General features: G+C 35.4%; 1 protein-coding gene across 1 annotated transcript; it reads left to right on the top strand.

Moving 5' to 3' along the window:
• The first annotated feature begins 2239 nt into the window (after window positions 1-2239).
• Window positions 2240-15811, top strand: dpm2 (dolichyl-phosphate mannosyltransferase subunit 2, regulatory). Its single transcript, XM_084746628.1, has 5 exons — window positions 2240-2253; window positions 2930-3032; window positions 7948-8037; window positions 9532-9634; window positions 15125-15811. The coding sequence occupies exons 1-5, from the start codon at window positions 2240-2242 to the stop codon at window positions 15178-15180; spliced, it is 366 nt and encodes a 121-aa protein (XP_084602754.1). The 3' UTR covers window positions 15181-15811.
• The last annotated feature ends 1993 nt before the right edge of the window (window positions 15812-17804 follow it).

Consider the following 17804-nt stretch of genomic DNA (forward strand, 5'->3'; position numbering starts at 1 on the left):
GTTAGATTATCAAAAACAATGACTTTTAGTGGATGGACTCTGACAGGCACAACTGACCCCACCTGAGTCCTGCCCCTTTTGGCTCTACGCTCCAATAAAAGTTGAGCAAACTTGGTACATGACAAAACCTGTGTTGAATGTCTCCTTTCCTGTCTCCTATACTTTGGTACGCTCCGTGCTGTGTTGAAAAGAAAACCATAATAAAAATAAAGATGTTGACAACATGTTACTGGTGGACCTGTAAGAGCAGCATATTGTCACATCTTAGCTAATGTTAGCAAAACACTACCTAACTAGCTTGCGAATGATTGATGTAGAACCAGCTAGTTAGCTATCATTTTCCTAACATTAGCTTTCAGACATTGGCTAGCTAACGATTGATTTAAATTCAGTAGCTAGTTAGAACTGTTTGGAGCATAGAGCAAAAAGGGGTGGGACTTAGGAAGGGTCAGTTGCCATAAGGATTATATTGCAAGCCTTTCTGTGTCCGATGGAAGCATGGATCTCCCTCAGTAATGGATCCCAGTAGTCACTTTGACACAGAAACGTGGGAAAATAGGTTCAAAGTTGAAAAATAATAGTTAATACCAGATAAATAGTGCATAAATAAATTTACACAAGTACTGGTGAACTGGTCATTGCCACAGCAGTGTGTGAGTTTTCCATTGCCGTCCACAGCAAACCTTAAACTAATGACATATATAGAGTAAAATGTGTGTATCGTTTCTATATCTTTAAACAAATGTGCTATTCTCTGTATCGCTTCCATATTTATCACTTCATGCTTATAAATATAGTTCTACGTCATCTCTGTTCATGTGGTCAGTCCCTGTGCGTACGGAGTATGTGGGGTTTCCACTCAGATAACCATGGTTACACATGTAACCCTCCATTCTGTTTTCCTTTTATTTTCAGACCAGCAGGCTGGTCTACAGATGTGTACATATTTGTATGTAAAAATTAATATTATATGGTGAGATGGGACTGGAGGATGTTATTGACAGTGAAGGGTGTGGTCATTAGAGAACATGTACACTAATAAAAAGGGAATTGTTCTGTTGGTGAATTGTCTACTACTGTGATTTGTTCCAGAAATATCCTTCCTTTGTACTTGACCTTATCTAACCTGTGGCCTTATTAATCACATTTATACAACCAAATGCTTTTTTCATGTGGTGAAAGTTTTTTTTTCTTTCCTGATAATTAAAAAATAAACTGAATCATTTCATAGTTTGAGATAATTGGACTTATACTTATTTGAATTACAATAAATGCATATAAAACACGCAACTTACCTTTAATAAGTTAATAAACACATTCTGTCTACACTTTTGGCACACTATTTTGTTTTCTTCAAAAGTTAACTCATGAATTTAAAATCTGCTCTTTTATTTGTAACTCCAAATACAAGTGTTTTCTCTCTTTTTATTAGAATTTAGTGAAATACATGTTAAATTCACATCAAGAGTTGAGATCTGTTTTATTAACAGTTGTATGTCAACAACATTTGCCAGTGTTGATGAGCAGTTAATTATGATTTGCATGAACATGCGTACCAAATAAAAAAAGGCTGGAATCATCATCATCCTGTGTTTGGTGTGGATTGATTTATTTTTCATTTACACATGGCTGATGCTGATGTACATTCATATAACGATCATACTTGCCAACCTTGAGACCTCAAAAATAGGGAGGATTCTGACACCAAGGTGGGCGAGTCTTGGGTTCTTCCCCCATAAAAGTTTAAGTTTCAGTGACTTTGTTTCCTGAATTCAGGTGACTTTTAAAAACGTACACTGCAAAAGCATTCTTAAGTTAAATACTTTTAATTTTTCTGTTCATTCTCAAACAGAGTAATTCAGAGTGAACTTGGCATAGTGAAGTGGCATAAATGAATATCCATCAGTTTTCATTCATTAATTTCATTCATTCACTTTTTGCCCCTGTACCTCAGACAGATTTCACAAAATGCACGCCCTCTTTCCTTTAAAACTTTATGTTAAACTGTCTTTCCAAGACGGCTCATATTTGCTTGAGTACATTACACAAGTTTGATTTGTGAAACATGACTTATGTTGGTAATTGTAGTTTTTGTGAATTTTATTATTTTTTTACATTATGATGTAATGTTTACTTGTGTGGACATCAGGAAAAGTAGTTGCTACCTTGTTAGTGGCTAATGGGGATCCAAATAAATAAATAAAAAGAAGTGCCTTAGAAGAGCTTAAACTCATACACAATGCATGCTGGGAAGTCGGCCGATATGCTTTGTCTGAACTCTAAAAATAAATGTTGTTTTGACTAATTTCTACTAAATTGTTTGTGCAACAAAATAATAAATTGGATATAAAGATAGTAACTTACAGCAGTTTTATGTTAAGAATGCAAAGCATTTTTGTGATCAGTGTTAGGCTGCCAACTATTGTTGTAATAACATGTTTTTGTTATGTTATGTGAATAGAAATTATTTGTTTTATTGAACAAGAAATCGACTACATGTCATATGAACATAAAAACATTGACTAGATGTTTTTTTTAACAACCATTTTTTAGTTCATTCAACGATCAAAATATGTGCTAAGAACACAATGTATGTGTCATTTATTAGTCTGGACTCAAAAATAGAAACCTAAAAAAAAAGAGGAAGCTTTTTTATGTTTTTTATGTTATGTTTTTGTCCATGGCCAAAAGTGAACCATCATGCTCAAAATTAATGTAATTTAAGTAAAGAATATAATGTGTGCTGGACATATGTGATGGTTCAAATTTGGGTGGCAATTGTAAGCAGCATACTTTAACAAGGGGAAATAAAAAGGAAATTGGGAATAAAGACAAACCACAAAGCTAAAAAATTAAATACCTAAATATTTTAAAGAAGTTGCAGTTGCGGTAGATTCATTCTGACTTAAACCTGTGTTCTGCGTATCAGCCGGAAGGGGGCAGCAGAGACCCTGGGATGCAGCTTGTTCACCGGATTTATCAGCAGGAAGAAGAACATCAGGAAACGTCAGCAGACAAAGCTGTCAGAGATGGTAAGAACAGACAGATAAGACGATTAAACTCGAATTATAGGCAGCTAGTTGAAACCGAAACGCAGATATAGATATTCAGCTGTAACTCTGATATAACAGAGTGAAAACTGTGGACAGTTTCACTCACCAGTGGAGTTTTGCCCGCTAATTCTTCGTTACTGTAGCTAATCTTCACTGTTCTGAGAAACCAGAACAGAGATATTGATGTTAGATTATAGTTTGAAAGTAGGCCTAAATTCGTTTATAACAAGCTCTCCGTTTACGTTTTATTGTATAGACAATTTACTTACTTGGTTGCAAACGTACAGAATCCGTAAATGACTGCTAAAGCCCTTTACAAATCTCCCAACTTTAAAATAGGTTATCCCCAAACGTTTCTGTGCCTGTCATTGATTTAAACTTCAATTGAAATTGATTGAAGGCGTTTACACATTTTCTGTATAGGCCGATTTTACGAGAGGGCGTTGATAATTAATAAATTAAATGTATCTAATGTGTGACTTGCGTATATTTAAAAAAAATAAGCAAATGAAATGTTAAGTTGCAGATATTTGAATGGAGTTTGGAGCGGCTCTCTACAAAGCAGCCTTGACGTGAGAGAACTGTGCTGCCACTGCAGTGATGTCACCTGTCAAACCTGCCAGTTCTTTGAATAGAGGGCGAACAGCACTGACCTGTAATTCTGTACACAGAGTATTTTTTATTTAAATATATAGTTTTCCTTTTAATTGTGATTCATTTATTTTAATGGCAACTATTTTGGAAGCCATAGAGAGCTGCTAAAATTACAGAACAATCAGTGTGCTCTATAGTGCTGGTTGTTTGACTTCCAGACTCATCTAAGTATATAAGATATAAAAATATATAAATAAAGCATATATATCCCAAGCATAGATTCCTACTCAGTTCTCAACATAATTTCAATGGACTGATGTAGGGCTGCTGCTCACAATTATTTTTATTACTGATTAATCTGTCGATTATTTTCTGGATTAATCGATTAGTGTTTGGTTTATGAAATGTCAGAAAATCTCAAGAAGTATTCCAGAGTCTGAGATGATGTCCTGAAATTTTGTCCACAACCCAGGGATATTCAGTTTACTGTCTGAGAGGAGTAAAGAAACCAGAAAATCTTCACATTTAAGTGGACATTTTTTATTAAAAAATGATTGTGATTGATTACTTGACTATCAAAATTAGCTGATGAACTTAGTAGTAGATTAACAAGAAATTATTTGGTTAGTCGTTGCAGCTCTTGACTGATTGTTCATCACCTACAGTCCAGCATACATATATTATTATTTTTCTATTTTATTTATGATTTTCTTATGGCACTAACTTGAACAGCTAAATGTACCAGTTTACTTTTAGAAAGTATTTTATTTACCTCTCAGTAGTAACCCAGTTTAAGTAAAAGTCATGAAGACTGACTGATGTCAGAGATAATAAATCATTGTTTTGAGATAATGTATTATTTTGAGATACTGCTTTTGAGAAAAAATGTTGTAAATCACTAATCCTATAAATTATCCTGACCATTCAAGTTAATCCAAAAAATATGAATATTGTGCACCGTTTAGTATAACATTTTTATATAAACTGATGCTGTCTCATGACTGTCCAACTGACTGCCTTCCAGTGTCCCTTCAAAACCCAAGCGCAAAACTACAATTTTACTTAAGTGAAAGTATCAGCATAAAGATATACTGTAGTTAAAATACCAAAAGTAAAAGTGGTCATTATGCAGAATGATGCATTTCAGAATAATACATATTATAGTCTGTTAACTGAAAAGAGCTTCCTCCAGATAGTGTTCATGGGCTGTGAAGGCCCTCACACCGGCCAAATCACTAAAACATCCCAGCCTAAATGTTGTGGTAGTATCCACTAAGGAGATGTGGATGTCATCCCAGCCCTAAATATTTTTCTGTACAGTGTTACTGTAGGAGTGAGTCAGCACAGAATCTAATTACAGCAATTCAGCAAAGTTTTCCAGCTCAACAAAGTATTGTAACTTTTCAGCCAAATCTCCTGTGAACCCAGGGGAACCAGAAGGCTTGAATGACGTGACACTAAAAGAATTAAAAAAAAAGAGACCAAATTAAGAGTTCCTGAAAACTGCACACAGCACAGATATGAGCCATTAAGATACCATCCTTAACATATGAAATTGAATACTGACAATTTTAAAACCCTGAACTTGACTACTTTTAAAAGTGGTAAATAAAATGTATAAGAGAATGAACAAAACATGTACCTTTTGAAGTAGACTGCTACATTTAGATGTTCCTGCTCATCAAGTTAGTGCCATAAGAAAATCATAAATAAAACAGAAAAATAAAAATATATGTATGCTGCCTGTTAAATGTCTCCACCTTGTATTTAAAGCCAGTTTTGACCCTTTGAGGCTGCTGTAGCTGATCAGTGTGGAGTGTTGAATCCAGAGTAACAAACTGAGTTAAAGTCAGCAGATATTAGTTTGTTTCCACAGAGGAAATGTATGACTGACAGTATGAGCACACATGTCCTTTTATGTTTATCATGTGAAGTCAAATAAATCAATTTGTTTAGAAAATATTACCGCAATTGGAATGCTAATTTCAGTTAGCATGTAATTGGTAATTCTCATTATGTGTTAGCATCAAGCTAAGCGATAATACAAATGGAAAACACAAGGTGGCACCAGTAGGAAGATGTTAGATTTCATTCCATGTATTCAAACTTAATATTATATATATAATAATTTCCTGATCAGCATGCCATAGTATGTATGTGTGTGTGTGTATTGTATATATTTTTTATACATAAAAATCCTCTTCCCATCAGTGAAGCATACATCACCCATTAATGGTGGAAACCAGCTCTCCCAGACCTATTATTTTATATCTTCTATTATTTGTGTTTTATATATGAAGATTTTTTTTATGCAAAATTATTTTAAATAATCAAAATCTGACAGTCATACTATCTTGGTGTATGTGTATGCATTTTATAAGTATTGTGTGCTGACATGGTGCAGATATTTTAAATATATGCCTAATATCTTTCCAATACATGTCTCGTGTGTTGTTAAGATAAGATAAAATAAGATTATTGACCCCACACCTGGGAAATTCACTCGTTATTGCAGCTCAAGCATAGAAAGTAGATGTAGAAAAGGAGGGAGTAATAAATAGTAGGGCTGGCTTAAAAAAATTAATTTCTTCAAATTGATTGTCCAATATTGATTCAAAAAATCCCAAAATTGGTCTGTTAATATGTCTTTTCTCCCACAGATGTGTGGAACCCTGTTGGTCTCGCATGACTAGCCTCTGGCGCAAGATCTTGGGGTCAATTCTTGTTTGTCAATTCTATGTAAATATTCATATTTTTAATAATTCACCAGGTTAGACAGTTCCTTGTATGATTTACAGCATTAGCTCTCTGAGAGCAAAATTGGTACTGTAACTGAAATATCCCTGACTGAATTGATATCAAATTGAATCGAATCTTGAATTGAATTGGAACGGGACCTTGTGAATCGAATCAAATCTATTTGGGGAATCTGAATTGATACGCAGCCCTAATGAATAGAGTACCAAGTGAATAAAATTATTCCAAGTGACACATGCGGGTGTCCCTGATAAATTTTCTGTCTTGGCTGAGAGCCTCTGACCTACATTACAGGACATGTTTGCAGTCATCTGACTCCAGCGTAAGACGCCATGGAGAAGATGTTTCAATCCATCAGCTCAGACACTTGTCCTCTTCAAAAGGAGACAGTTTAGCTGTCTCCGACTTCTTGCTGCTCCTGTCACATGCTGAAAAAAGATCTCAACTTGTCCAGAAATTTTATACAGACATTATTCAGCGACGTTTGTTTATTTAAAGGAGGGCTCGGGCAGTTTCACACGTAAAGGTCAGTTTAGTCATCAGGAGGAGTACAGTACTCCTCTGCCAGTGACACCAGCTGCATGATATCCTCCCTAAATCTAAAGAGGGTTTGTTTAGTCACACTAATGACTTTTATCAGGAAAGGAACTTCAAAGAAAATATGGTTTTGGGTGTAAGATCATCTGGACCTTGACTCATACATACAGGATATTTCCTCTGATTTTTAGTCACTCTTAATTTTATGTAATTGCGTAAGTTATTAGTAGGATTACAATTTTAAAATAAAGAAGTATATCCTACCACGCACAGTGCACACACAGCTGCCAATTTATTATCATGACCTCTAGTGAAAAAATGCTTCACTGGGTGGTAATTTCAACATTTTTTGTCTTCAAATCAATCAATCAATCAATCAGCTGTGCACAAAAAAGGAAGGAACAGCTGGACAAACTAATAATCCAGCAACCAACATAAAACACTTGGAGCTGCAACAATTAAGCTATTACTAATCAACTGTTAAATTAATTTTCATTTAGTTTGATAATCCAGTATTTTTTTTAATTAAAAAAAAGTTGAAATTCTCTGATTTCAGCTTCTTAAATGTGAATATTTCCTGGTTTCTGTACTTCTCTCTGACAGTAAACTGAATATCTTTGAGTTGTGGATAAAACAAGACATTTTAGGACGTCATCTTGGACTTTTTTCCATAATTTTCTGACATTTTATGGACCAAACAACTGATTGATCAATTGAGAAAATGATCAACAGATTAATCAGTAATCGTTATGGGAAAGGCTTGAAAAATAGGTCCAGTATGTCCGTCCAGAAGTAATGGACAATAATCAAGTTGCATTACTTAAATGTTGTGAAACTTGGATTAGTAATTGTATTGGAATACATTTTTAAAAACCATGTGTGCAGTTGGTAGCACATGTGCCTTTATCCTCTGCTCATTCCAGTTTAGGTTGAGAAATATTAAAATCATTTGCTTTGGAGTTTGGTCATGCATGCAACATATAACTACCCGTGTCTGTGTTTTCAGGCTACAGGAGTGGATCAAGCAGTTGGCATGAGTCTTGTTGTCTTCAGCCTCCTGCTGTTTACATACTACTCTGTGTGGGTCATCATACTGGTACGTCCTGAATGTCTTCCTCCTCTCCAAATCAAGGCTTGTTTCATCTAAAGAAGTTTGAACTTCATGTCAGTCACATGCGGACAGGCGTTCTGCTGGAAGCAAACAGTACAGTTCTTAAAACAACCAGAAGGAGGAGACTGTTGCTTCGCGTTTGGCCAAATAATCAGGCAGATTAAGTGGCGTTTTGGGATAATTGTCATTGGCTGATGCCTGCACACATGAGACCAATAAATAAAAAGTCTGTAGACACTTCTTAGGGCGGCCTTGTCACCGTGGCTGCTGTGGAACAATGTTAATGCTCACCCTTGTAAGTTTTGGGAAGGTGGTGAAAAAGTTAGTTTGAAGCCCCGTACTGTAAGAGTCATATAAAGCCCATCATCATTTATTCAATAATCATTTATAATTTACTGTCAGTTGTATTGGTAATGTCTCTCTGTCCAGGTGAACACCCTCACTTATTCTGTCCTCTGTCTCTGTGATGAAAACTTCCCCTGAGCCCTCCTCCCACTGCAGTCATCCATCGCCTTGCTGTGGCGAGACGTTTTCTTATTTTTTTCTCTGAAGCCATTTTCATATCGAGACATTTCTTCTTTATTCCAGTGGCAGTGCGACGTTCCGGTAGTTCGGCATTAGCAGCACTCACCTTTTCGGTTTCTTTGCTTTAGCAGATCACTTAATTCCACTGCTAAAATGACAGATTTTCCTTCATGGCTCTCTGAAAGTAGGACGTCAAACTAAAAACTCTTTTAAGTTCTTCTTTTTACTCTTTGATGCCATTTTCACGAATGAACACTTCTTGATATATGGGACAGGAAGTGTAGCCTTATATGCTATTATTGGGGTGTTATTTATGCTCATTTAGAAACACACACAAGTGGACTCAAATACACACAGGTGGATCATTTACACAGATATCTGAAGTTACCAGTGTTTTTTGAATCTGATGTGGCGTGTTTGTACAAGCCCTTTGTACAAGAAAAAGTTTGAGGATTAGGATAAGAATAATTTAGGATAAGAGTACAAAAATGTTCTTGCATGAGGCCCATTGTCTTTTCTAAATGTGAACATGTTAAAAAATGGCGGATATCAAGGATACAGATATCAACATTAAAAGTTGTTAAGAAGCCAGAGATCAATGCTAAAAATGGTTAAGAAGCCAAATATCAATGCTAAAAATGGTTAACCCCCCACCAGATATCAGCATTAAAAGTTGTCAAACAGCCAGATATCAACGCAAAAAAATGAAACAATGACAAATCACTTACTCCTGTGTTATCCCTTGCATATTTTGTTCTGTCAAAATCACCTAAAAGTGAACACATCTTTGCCTCTGCAGTGGGTTCTTATTTTTTAAAATGGATCATGTGAAAGGCCACCACCTGCGTGCTTCAGCTGTCTCTCAAAATATTATTATTACATGCAGTGTTACATGTGAATGTTTAAGAAGACTTTCTAAAGTAAATGTCTGATGTGGTATCTGTCCTTTCCCAGCCTTTTGTGGACAGTGATCATGTACTGCACAAATATTTTCTTCCTCGGGAGTACTCGGTCATTCTGCCAGGCATCGCAGCAGTAATACTGCTCCTCTGTATAGGTGAGTACACCGTCATTCTCAAACTACTTCCCATCATGCACAGTGCTGGATTGAATACTTTTATTAAGTTTGCTGGTTTACATTCCAAAATGTAAATGTGATATTTTGTTAGTGTTTGTAATGGATGGTGGTTTATGTAGGTTGTTGTCATTTTTGTGCTGGTTTACAGTTTGAAGCATTAGTGAGATGTGTGTTACACACAGCTTCAAGCTCTGATACGTGGCTGTTTTAGTTTTTTTTTTTTTTGGCTTTTTTAAATTTATTTTTAACTGTGTAGTGAAGGCATACAAAACAAGAGACAATTACATAAAGACACATTAACAGCCAAAAGGTCTTATGGAAGTAAGACAGACAAACAATAAAAACAGAAAAAAACAGAAAAAACAAATAACAATTGTTTGTTTGTTTGTTTGTTTTTTTACATTTTAAAGGGATAATACACCCATAAATTAAAATTCAGTCATAATCTACTCACCTTCATGCTGACTGAGGGTGCAGGTTTTTTTTTGTTAGTCCACAAAACACTGCTGGAGTTTCACAGGAAAACAGTGTTGCAGAATCTCACAATGAAAGATAATGGTGACCAGTTTTCAAATGTAAAAAAAACATAACAGAAAAACCTCCATAAAATGCCTCCTTACTGCTTGTCTGGCGTGATCCATGTCTCCTGAAGCCCCAGCATGCTGCACACTGTTACACCACACACACCCAGTAGAAGATTCAAGATAAAAACATGGTGTAACATCTTTTAAGTCAGCTTGGCAAGTGGTGGCATTGGGAGACTTGGATTACACCAGATGAGCAGTATTACATTACATTACATCTGAAAACTGGTCACCATTCACTTCCATTGTTTAGAAGATTCTGTAGCACTGTTTTCCTGTGAAACTCCAGCAGTGTTTTGTGGACTAAAAAACTAAAGCTGCAGTCAGCATTAGGGTGAATAGATAATGATTAGATTTTCATTTTTGAGTGAACTGTCCCTTTAATTTTCCTGTATAATGTTGTTGGTATTTAGTGACTCTGTTGTGAAAATGTGTAGCCAAAACACCAAATGAAAAAAAAAAAGTGCATCATAACCCAAACTTGCCAGTCCTGAATCCTCAAAAATTCTAAATCAAAGCAGGGGAGAAAATTTGAGTTTCATAGCATATGTTCCCTGCATTCTGTTGACTTTAACAGAGTGAAAATAACATAATAACTGACATACATGTTTTGCAAGCAGATGTCTGTAGCTGAATTATGAATGACAATTATTGGCTGGAATGCACAATGGGACCACAGCTTTTAGCTGAGTAGTCCAATTTTAGATTTGATTACAATAACACATAAAATTGATATTTTGCAGATGTTCTAAGTTTCTAAGATGTGTAAATTTTAAATTTTTTCATAAGAAAAAACACAGTGTGAAAATGTGTAATAAATGAGGAGAAATACGTGCGAATTGTGATCCCAGGAGGAGAGATGGCAATGAAAAACTTGGGAAATTTGGGAGGTTTTGCAATTATATCATTTGGCTGCTGGCTACTCTCGACTTTTCCCAGGCTTGCTATGGATGCCTCACCCCCCAAAAAAGTCTCAGAGGAAAATAGGTAACTAAAAAAAATAGTTGTGGCTTCTTTTTTCCTTTTGTCCAAAAATGGCTGATTTGATAGTAAAGATTGCAGAGCCCTGATCTATGGAAAATATTCTTGTGTATTTCTTTTACTTGTTGCCTTGCAAGAATATGGCTGTATATGTATGTCCAGCCATAAGGAACCCTATAGCTTTCATTAGCAAAGTAGTAGTTTCTACTTTATTAGTGAAAACCTTTGTATCTGTGGCTCAGCAAAGTGTCAGTCTCTTCTTATATCAGCAATCTTTTGGGCTGATTTAGCAGTAGGAACAGTAGGATTGTAATAGGGGTGTCGCAGTTACCGGTGTAGCGGTAAACCCCGGTAAAAATGTTGACTATAACAATTACCGTTTTAATTTTAAAAATATATATTATCTCGGTGGATTACCGCGCCCGCGGTGTAGGCACCGTGAGCCTTTCCAGCGTCTCATCTGAGTCTGCTCAAGTTGCTGCACAGGTGCACTTTGTAGCCTACAACCCCTAACAAACTTCAGATGAGACGGTGAAATGAAGACATGGCATTATTGAGCACTAGTTGAAGGCACAACAATGCCATACACTTCGTTTGTTTTAACCATTTTAGTTGACAATCACTACATGTGTATTACTATATAGCAGGGGTCCCTAACTGGCGGACCGCGGTCCGAGTCCGGACCCACACGCCGTCCTATACGGACCCGGACCTATAACTAATAAATTATTAATAGATTTTAAATTTTGACGGGACGCTTCTATTTTAACTGGCGCAAACACACAGACCAACTGCAGAGAAGCTGCGTGTGGAGGAGACTGAATGACGGAGTTAATTACAACAGAAACTAACGTGATGGTTAATGACATCGACACCAACCAGATGTACTTATAACATTAAACAACTGTATAAGGAGGCCTATATGTAAAACAGGAGAGTCTGTGTTTCTCTGTGAGAAACGTTCAGATCTTCTCACAGCAGAGTGAACAGGTGAGGGAGGAGAGGAGGGCAGACTGATCACTAATCAATCACTGATACCGTCGTTCTCTCGGACTGATTAAAAAAATAAAAATGACAAAACTGGTGATAAACCAAACCTGGATGTCCACACAAATGAAGTCTTTTTGTGAAACACTGCAGTGTTTGTGCACTGTGTTTTTACTTAATTACAATTTAAATATTTTGCATGTTATTGTAGGACTATCAGTTCCTTCTGAACATATTCAAGGATTTATTTGTCACATGCTTGTAATACTAATGCAAGATGTAGTGAAATGCAGTTGATCGCTCAGCTGATAGTGTGCAGGGATATATGTGTGAATAAAAGAGGTGTGTGTGGCGGGGGGATATATACATGGAATATGTGTAAGGAGAAGGGAAGGGTGCATGATAGGGCTCACGTGGAGGAAGGGGGCCTGTCTTCAGATAGGCCTGTTAACTGTTGCTGATCAGGCCTAACACCACTGTGTCAGCAACAAACTTGACAAAGGAGGTATTGCTGTTGTTTGCTGAACAGTCATGTATTCAACACACTTTTTAAAAAATACCACAGTAATACTGAAAACTGTGATAATTTTGGTCACAATAACCGTGAGGTTAAAATTTCATACCGTGACACCCCTAGATTGTAATGCCACATACGCTGCTTAGAGACAGAGGAACAAGTGTTGAACGAGTGTTGGATATTGGTTATGGGTTTCAAAGTAATGCTTGGACTGTGGTTTCTGATAGAGGAAAAGGTGAGTAGATCATTTATTTTGCGGCCATTTGGACCTTTCGAGTTAACATGAGGACTCACATTTAGAGATGAGTAGATTTGGTGTTCTTGTCTTTGTGAAACGGGTTGCGATGCCTCCCAGGCTGTTTCTAGCATCAGTAACTCTTTATAATAACCATCATTTGTAAATGGTAAATTGAAAGTTAATTAAAATGTAGTTAATAGTTGTCTTAAATTGTGTTCACTAAGTATTTGTAATGCTGTAATTTAATTAATCATCATTAGTTTGTGCAATATAAAATATTTAGTTCATAAATTATATGTTGTATCATAGCTGATAACAGATGATCACAATCAATCTGAATAACTGACTAAACAGTTTATTGTTGTGTATACTGTAATACAGTATTTTACATACTGTATGTGTATTAGTTAATGATTACCAGATGATTTGTAAACCTTTACGAAATCATTATATAGAGAGATGGAGCAGATATTTGTCATGCTTTTTAATGATTAATAATTAGTTTGTAAGTCATCTATAAACAACATTTTTATGCTGAACTGTACATAACTTCTGTATGTGAACTTGTGTGAGTAACATAAATATTTTAATCCAAATCATGATCTTTTCCTAAACTTTCCCCAAGTAGTTATTCTATCCAGATGTTGTATATGTGTTGTAGCTAACTTGACCTCAGAGCCCTGCACGTGCAGAACTGACATCAGAGGGGTTCCTACAGCGTCATAGTTTGAAGAGTATGACCTTTGACCAAACTGATACATTGGGAGTGAGAATTCAAATTGCTACAAATCATGTCTTCGCAAAAAAAGTTAAAAATTATTAGTTTTTCCTCATTTGCTTTAGCTCAATACTTTTTTTTTTTTTACTCCTTTAGATTATTAATAGCAACTCTATAATTCCAATTTTTGGTGAAAATGTATTCTTTAAGGATGTAAGGATATATGAAATATATGTAATATAGGAAATGTTTTTGTTCACTTTCATTTTTAAATTTCTAATCTTGCTCTGTGCCAGAAAACAGCCTTGTGCCAGAAAAGAATTCACAACTTCAAACAAAAATTAAAAATGTGATAAGTCCTTTAAAATCAAAATCTAACAATACCTACTGATAACATCGATGTAAAAACATGCTAATTCTCTTGATGGGTTAGGGTGAGGGGGCAGTAAATTTACACTGTTATACAAGCTGTACACTGACTACTTTACATTGAATCAAAGTGTCATTTCTTCAGTGTTGTCCCATGAAAAGATATAATTAAATATTTGCAGAAATGTGAGGGGTGTACTCACTTTTGCGAGATACTGTATATTTCTAATGAAAATGTTGTCTCTTTAAAGTTGTGTCTCAGATTTTTACAGAAACATGATTTAATCAGGCATAAAAAAGGATTAGCTATACCCTAAGGACCCCTATCTCACTTCCTGGTTTAAAAAAGAGGGGAATACTGGTAAACTTTCTAATTTTAGACAAATTGATTCAATAATATTTTCATCAGATGTGTCTCAATCATAACATGCCGACTCTGTAGTCCTTCTAAATCAAAGCTAAATAAGAATTATGGTTTAAAATGTGTATTTTGATTAACATTGAGAACTCTGAGACAATGAAAAAATAAAATCTCACTGCTCACTATGACTGTGCTGTGACATGAAAAAAAACAACATTTTGCCAACTCTGTCAGACTTTCCACCTGGAAAACTGTAATCACTAGGAAGTTGGCTCATCAAAGCCAAGAGTTTTTATCTTTTAAAATATATTTTCCAGCATAATTGGACAATAAATCAAAACCTGCTCAAAATACAGTTTTGTCCCAATTCTAAAGAATGTCTATAAACGTAATCTAGATGGTTATTATAAAGTTGCAACTAATGTTCATAAAACTTTTTAATTGCTTAATAAATACTTTATAAAGCTTATAAACATTGTTTGAATGTTAACAGTAAAATAACTATGAATGACATTTAAATAACCATCAATTTAGCATGTGTTAATGATGGTTATTATAAACAGTAAACAGTAACTGAGGTGTCCAGTCAGTCCTGCAGTGTTGCAGTGTGGATGACTTCAGATGGTAACTTGTTACTTATCATAGTAAATGTAATAATATTACTGAAGTCCTGTTAGTAACACATTTTATTACCTTGTTGTTGCTTCTTCACAGGGGCCTTCACTGCAGTTGTCATGTGGAAGAATCGAAAGCCGAAGAAAGTGGACTGATCTCAGTTATGTTAGTGACTGCTGTGGACTGAAGTGTGTGGGCAGAGCCTTCCTGCAAACACAATCACACCTATGTTCGCCCACAAGGACTCCTGAACAGCTGATGTTATGAGATTGACATTTATTTTATATTTTATTTCAGTTCAGTGAAAATCAAATTTGAAAACATTTGAGTTTGGCACCCCCAAGTGGCAGTATACAAAAAGACACTAATAGCAAAAGAGACTGCACCAATGTTTCAAAGTCTTACAAGCTATGCGAATAATTTCAAAGATCATATTAAAAAATGGACACATAGTGGCTTTAGATCAGCCTTTGTGTCCTCTTCTCTTGTTGACAGTCAGCAGCATTAACAAATATTCATTTAGCTGAAGAGTTAATGTCACTTCATTAGCTTTTTATGTCAACTGTTTTTTCTTAATTCGGTAGCTGAAGGCTTATGTTTATGGACTGATGTACTTGAAGTGATCCTCTCTGTAAATGTGCTGTTTTGGAAAAACTTGGATGTTTTTAGGAGCAGCTGACTCAGTGCATTTTTCAGTCACACACTCAGACTCTCTCCTGCAGTCTCTTGAAACATTCACAGGGATTTTCTCTGATTGTACAGCTCCTCATCACAACACTCTGATGATTCAGATGATTCAGTCCACAGTGTGTTTCTGCAGTAAAGACAGCAAGAGGTCCTTCCCCTGGCAGTAAAACATATTACACACAATGTCAGAACTCCAAATTCATTGGAAGTAGTGTGGATCTTAAACTCTGTAAATACTGTGACAGTGTGTCCATTTCTTGTTGTGTGAAAGTATGAATGATGTTGATGATGAGACGTCCTTTTCCTCTGTACAATAAAATTGCAGTACTTTGAAACGTGTTGTACTTTTTGAATCACAAATGTTCTGTTTATCTTTCATCCATTGTTGGGACTGGGACAAATCACATCCATTCCCAATGTTGCACATTTATTATAGCTAACTTGACCTCAGAGCCCTGCACATGCAGAACTGACATTAGAGGGTTTTCTACAACGTCATAAGTCATCTATAAACATCATTTTTATGATGAACTGTACATAACTTCTGTATGTAAACTTGTGTGAGTAACAAATATCTTAATCCAAATCATGATCTTTTCCTAAACTTTCCTCAAGTAGTTTCTGTGCCTTTATTTAGAAATTCTATCCAGATGTTGTATGTGTGTTGTAGCTAACTTGACCTCAGAGCCCTGCACATGCAGAACTGACGTCAGAGGGGTTCCTACAGCGTCATAGTTTGAAAAGTATGACCTTTGACCAAACTGACATGTTGTGAGTGAGAATTCAAATTGCTACAAATCATGTCCTCCCAAAAAATATTTAAAAATTATTAGTTTTTGGGATCGTTATCACTTAATTTCATACCACTTGTACATGGCTCGCTGATGAAAACTGTCAAACTCTTCACAACAACTAAACATTATTTCATCGTTATTGCCACCACATGCAAAATGATTTAGTCAATTATCAAATCTCTCAGACAGATATATATATTAAATAAATATGTATGATGTAATATTGTCTATTAAATTGACAAATGAGCTGCCACGTGGAAGTAATCAAGTAGCAATCAAATGACTTCTATATTTGACTTTACATTAAAGCTCAAAAGTGAATTTTCCAGTAAACCAGGGATGTAGTGGGAGGTAAACATCACCTCTTGAGGCTGAGCATTTACTCATCTACTTTCAGATCATCTGGATCAATAAATAAGAGGGAAAATCTAAAACTAACAATACCTACTGATAACACAGGTATTATAATCATCTTTGTTTTTTGAATGTATATATTTTTAATAAAAATGTTGGACCTTTAAAGTTGTGTCCCAGATTTCTGTCAGATTTTTACAAAAACATGATTTAATCAGGCATATAAAGAGTTACACTGTAAAATAGTATTTTGCCTGTTTGTTATTTTAACATATTAACATATATTATTATGACTAAAGATTATGTAAATTGTTGTGATAACATGAAAATATTAATGAACAATGTCTAATAATAATAATAATAATAATAATAATAATAATAATAATAATTTATGTCAACCTGTCACAGACGTGGGGGCGTTCATTAATATAGCTTGCGTCATCACGGTTTTCAGATGGTCGTATCTACATGCATTATGGACAGCTGGCGGGCCTTTTGAACGCTAGGAGTATGTTGGTCGTTTAAAATTGTTTTCAAGGTAAGTGAAATCTTTTTAAATTACATGTTGAGCTGATGTACAAAAGCTAAAATCACAATATCTAGATGCAGACCTTTGTTTTTTCCTGGACTGTAACATTAACGTTTTTCAGCGCGTCTCTTGCTCCGACATTTTGACCGTTCAAATAGTAAGCTAACGTTAGCATAATGTTGGAAAATGCCAGACTTTTGTGCAGTGTCCGACAATTTTATAGAAAGGCTCTATACAGAGAGAGACCTTTAAAAAACAGAATAAGACACGTTATGTTTAAGACGAAAGTTTTTTAACTGACCTCACCAAACTCACCAGACTCCCTTTACAGAAATGCTACTTTTTGTAACATTGCCATCATCATTTTTACTTAAACGCGGCACAAAAACAAAGTCACCAAATATGTCTTTGCTCG

Source organism: Lutjanus erythropterus, chromosome 20 (assembly GCF_056507025.1).
Source record: "Lutjanus erythropterus isolate fLutEry1 chromosome 20, fLutEry1.hap2, whole genome shotgun sequence".
Lineage (NCBI taxonomy): Eukaryota > Metazoa > Chordata > Actinopteri > Lutjaniformes > Lutjanidae > Lutjanus > Lutjanus erythropterus.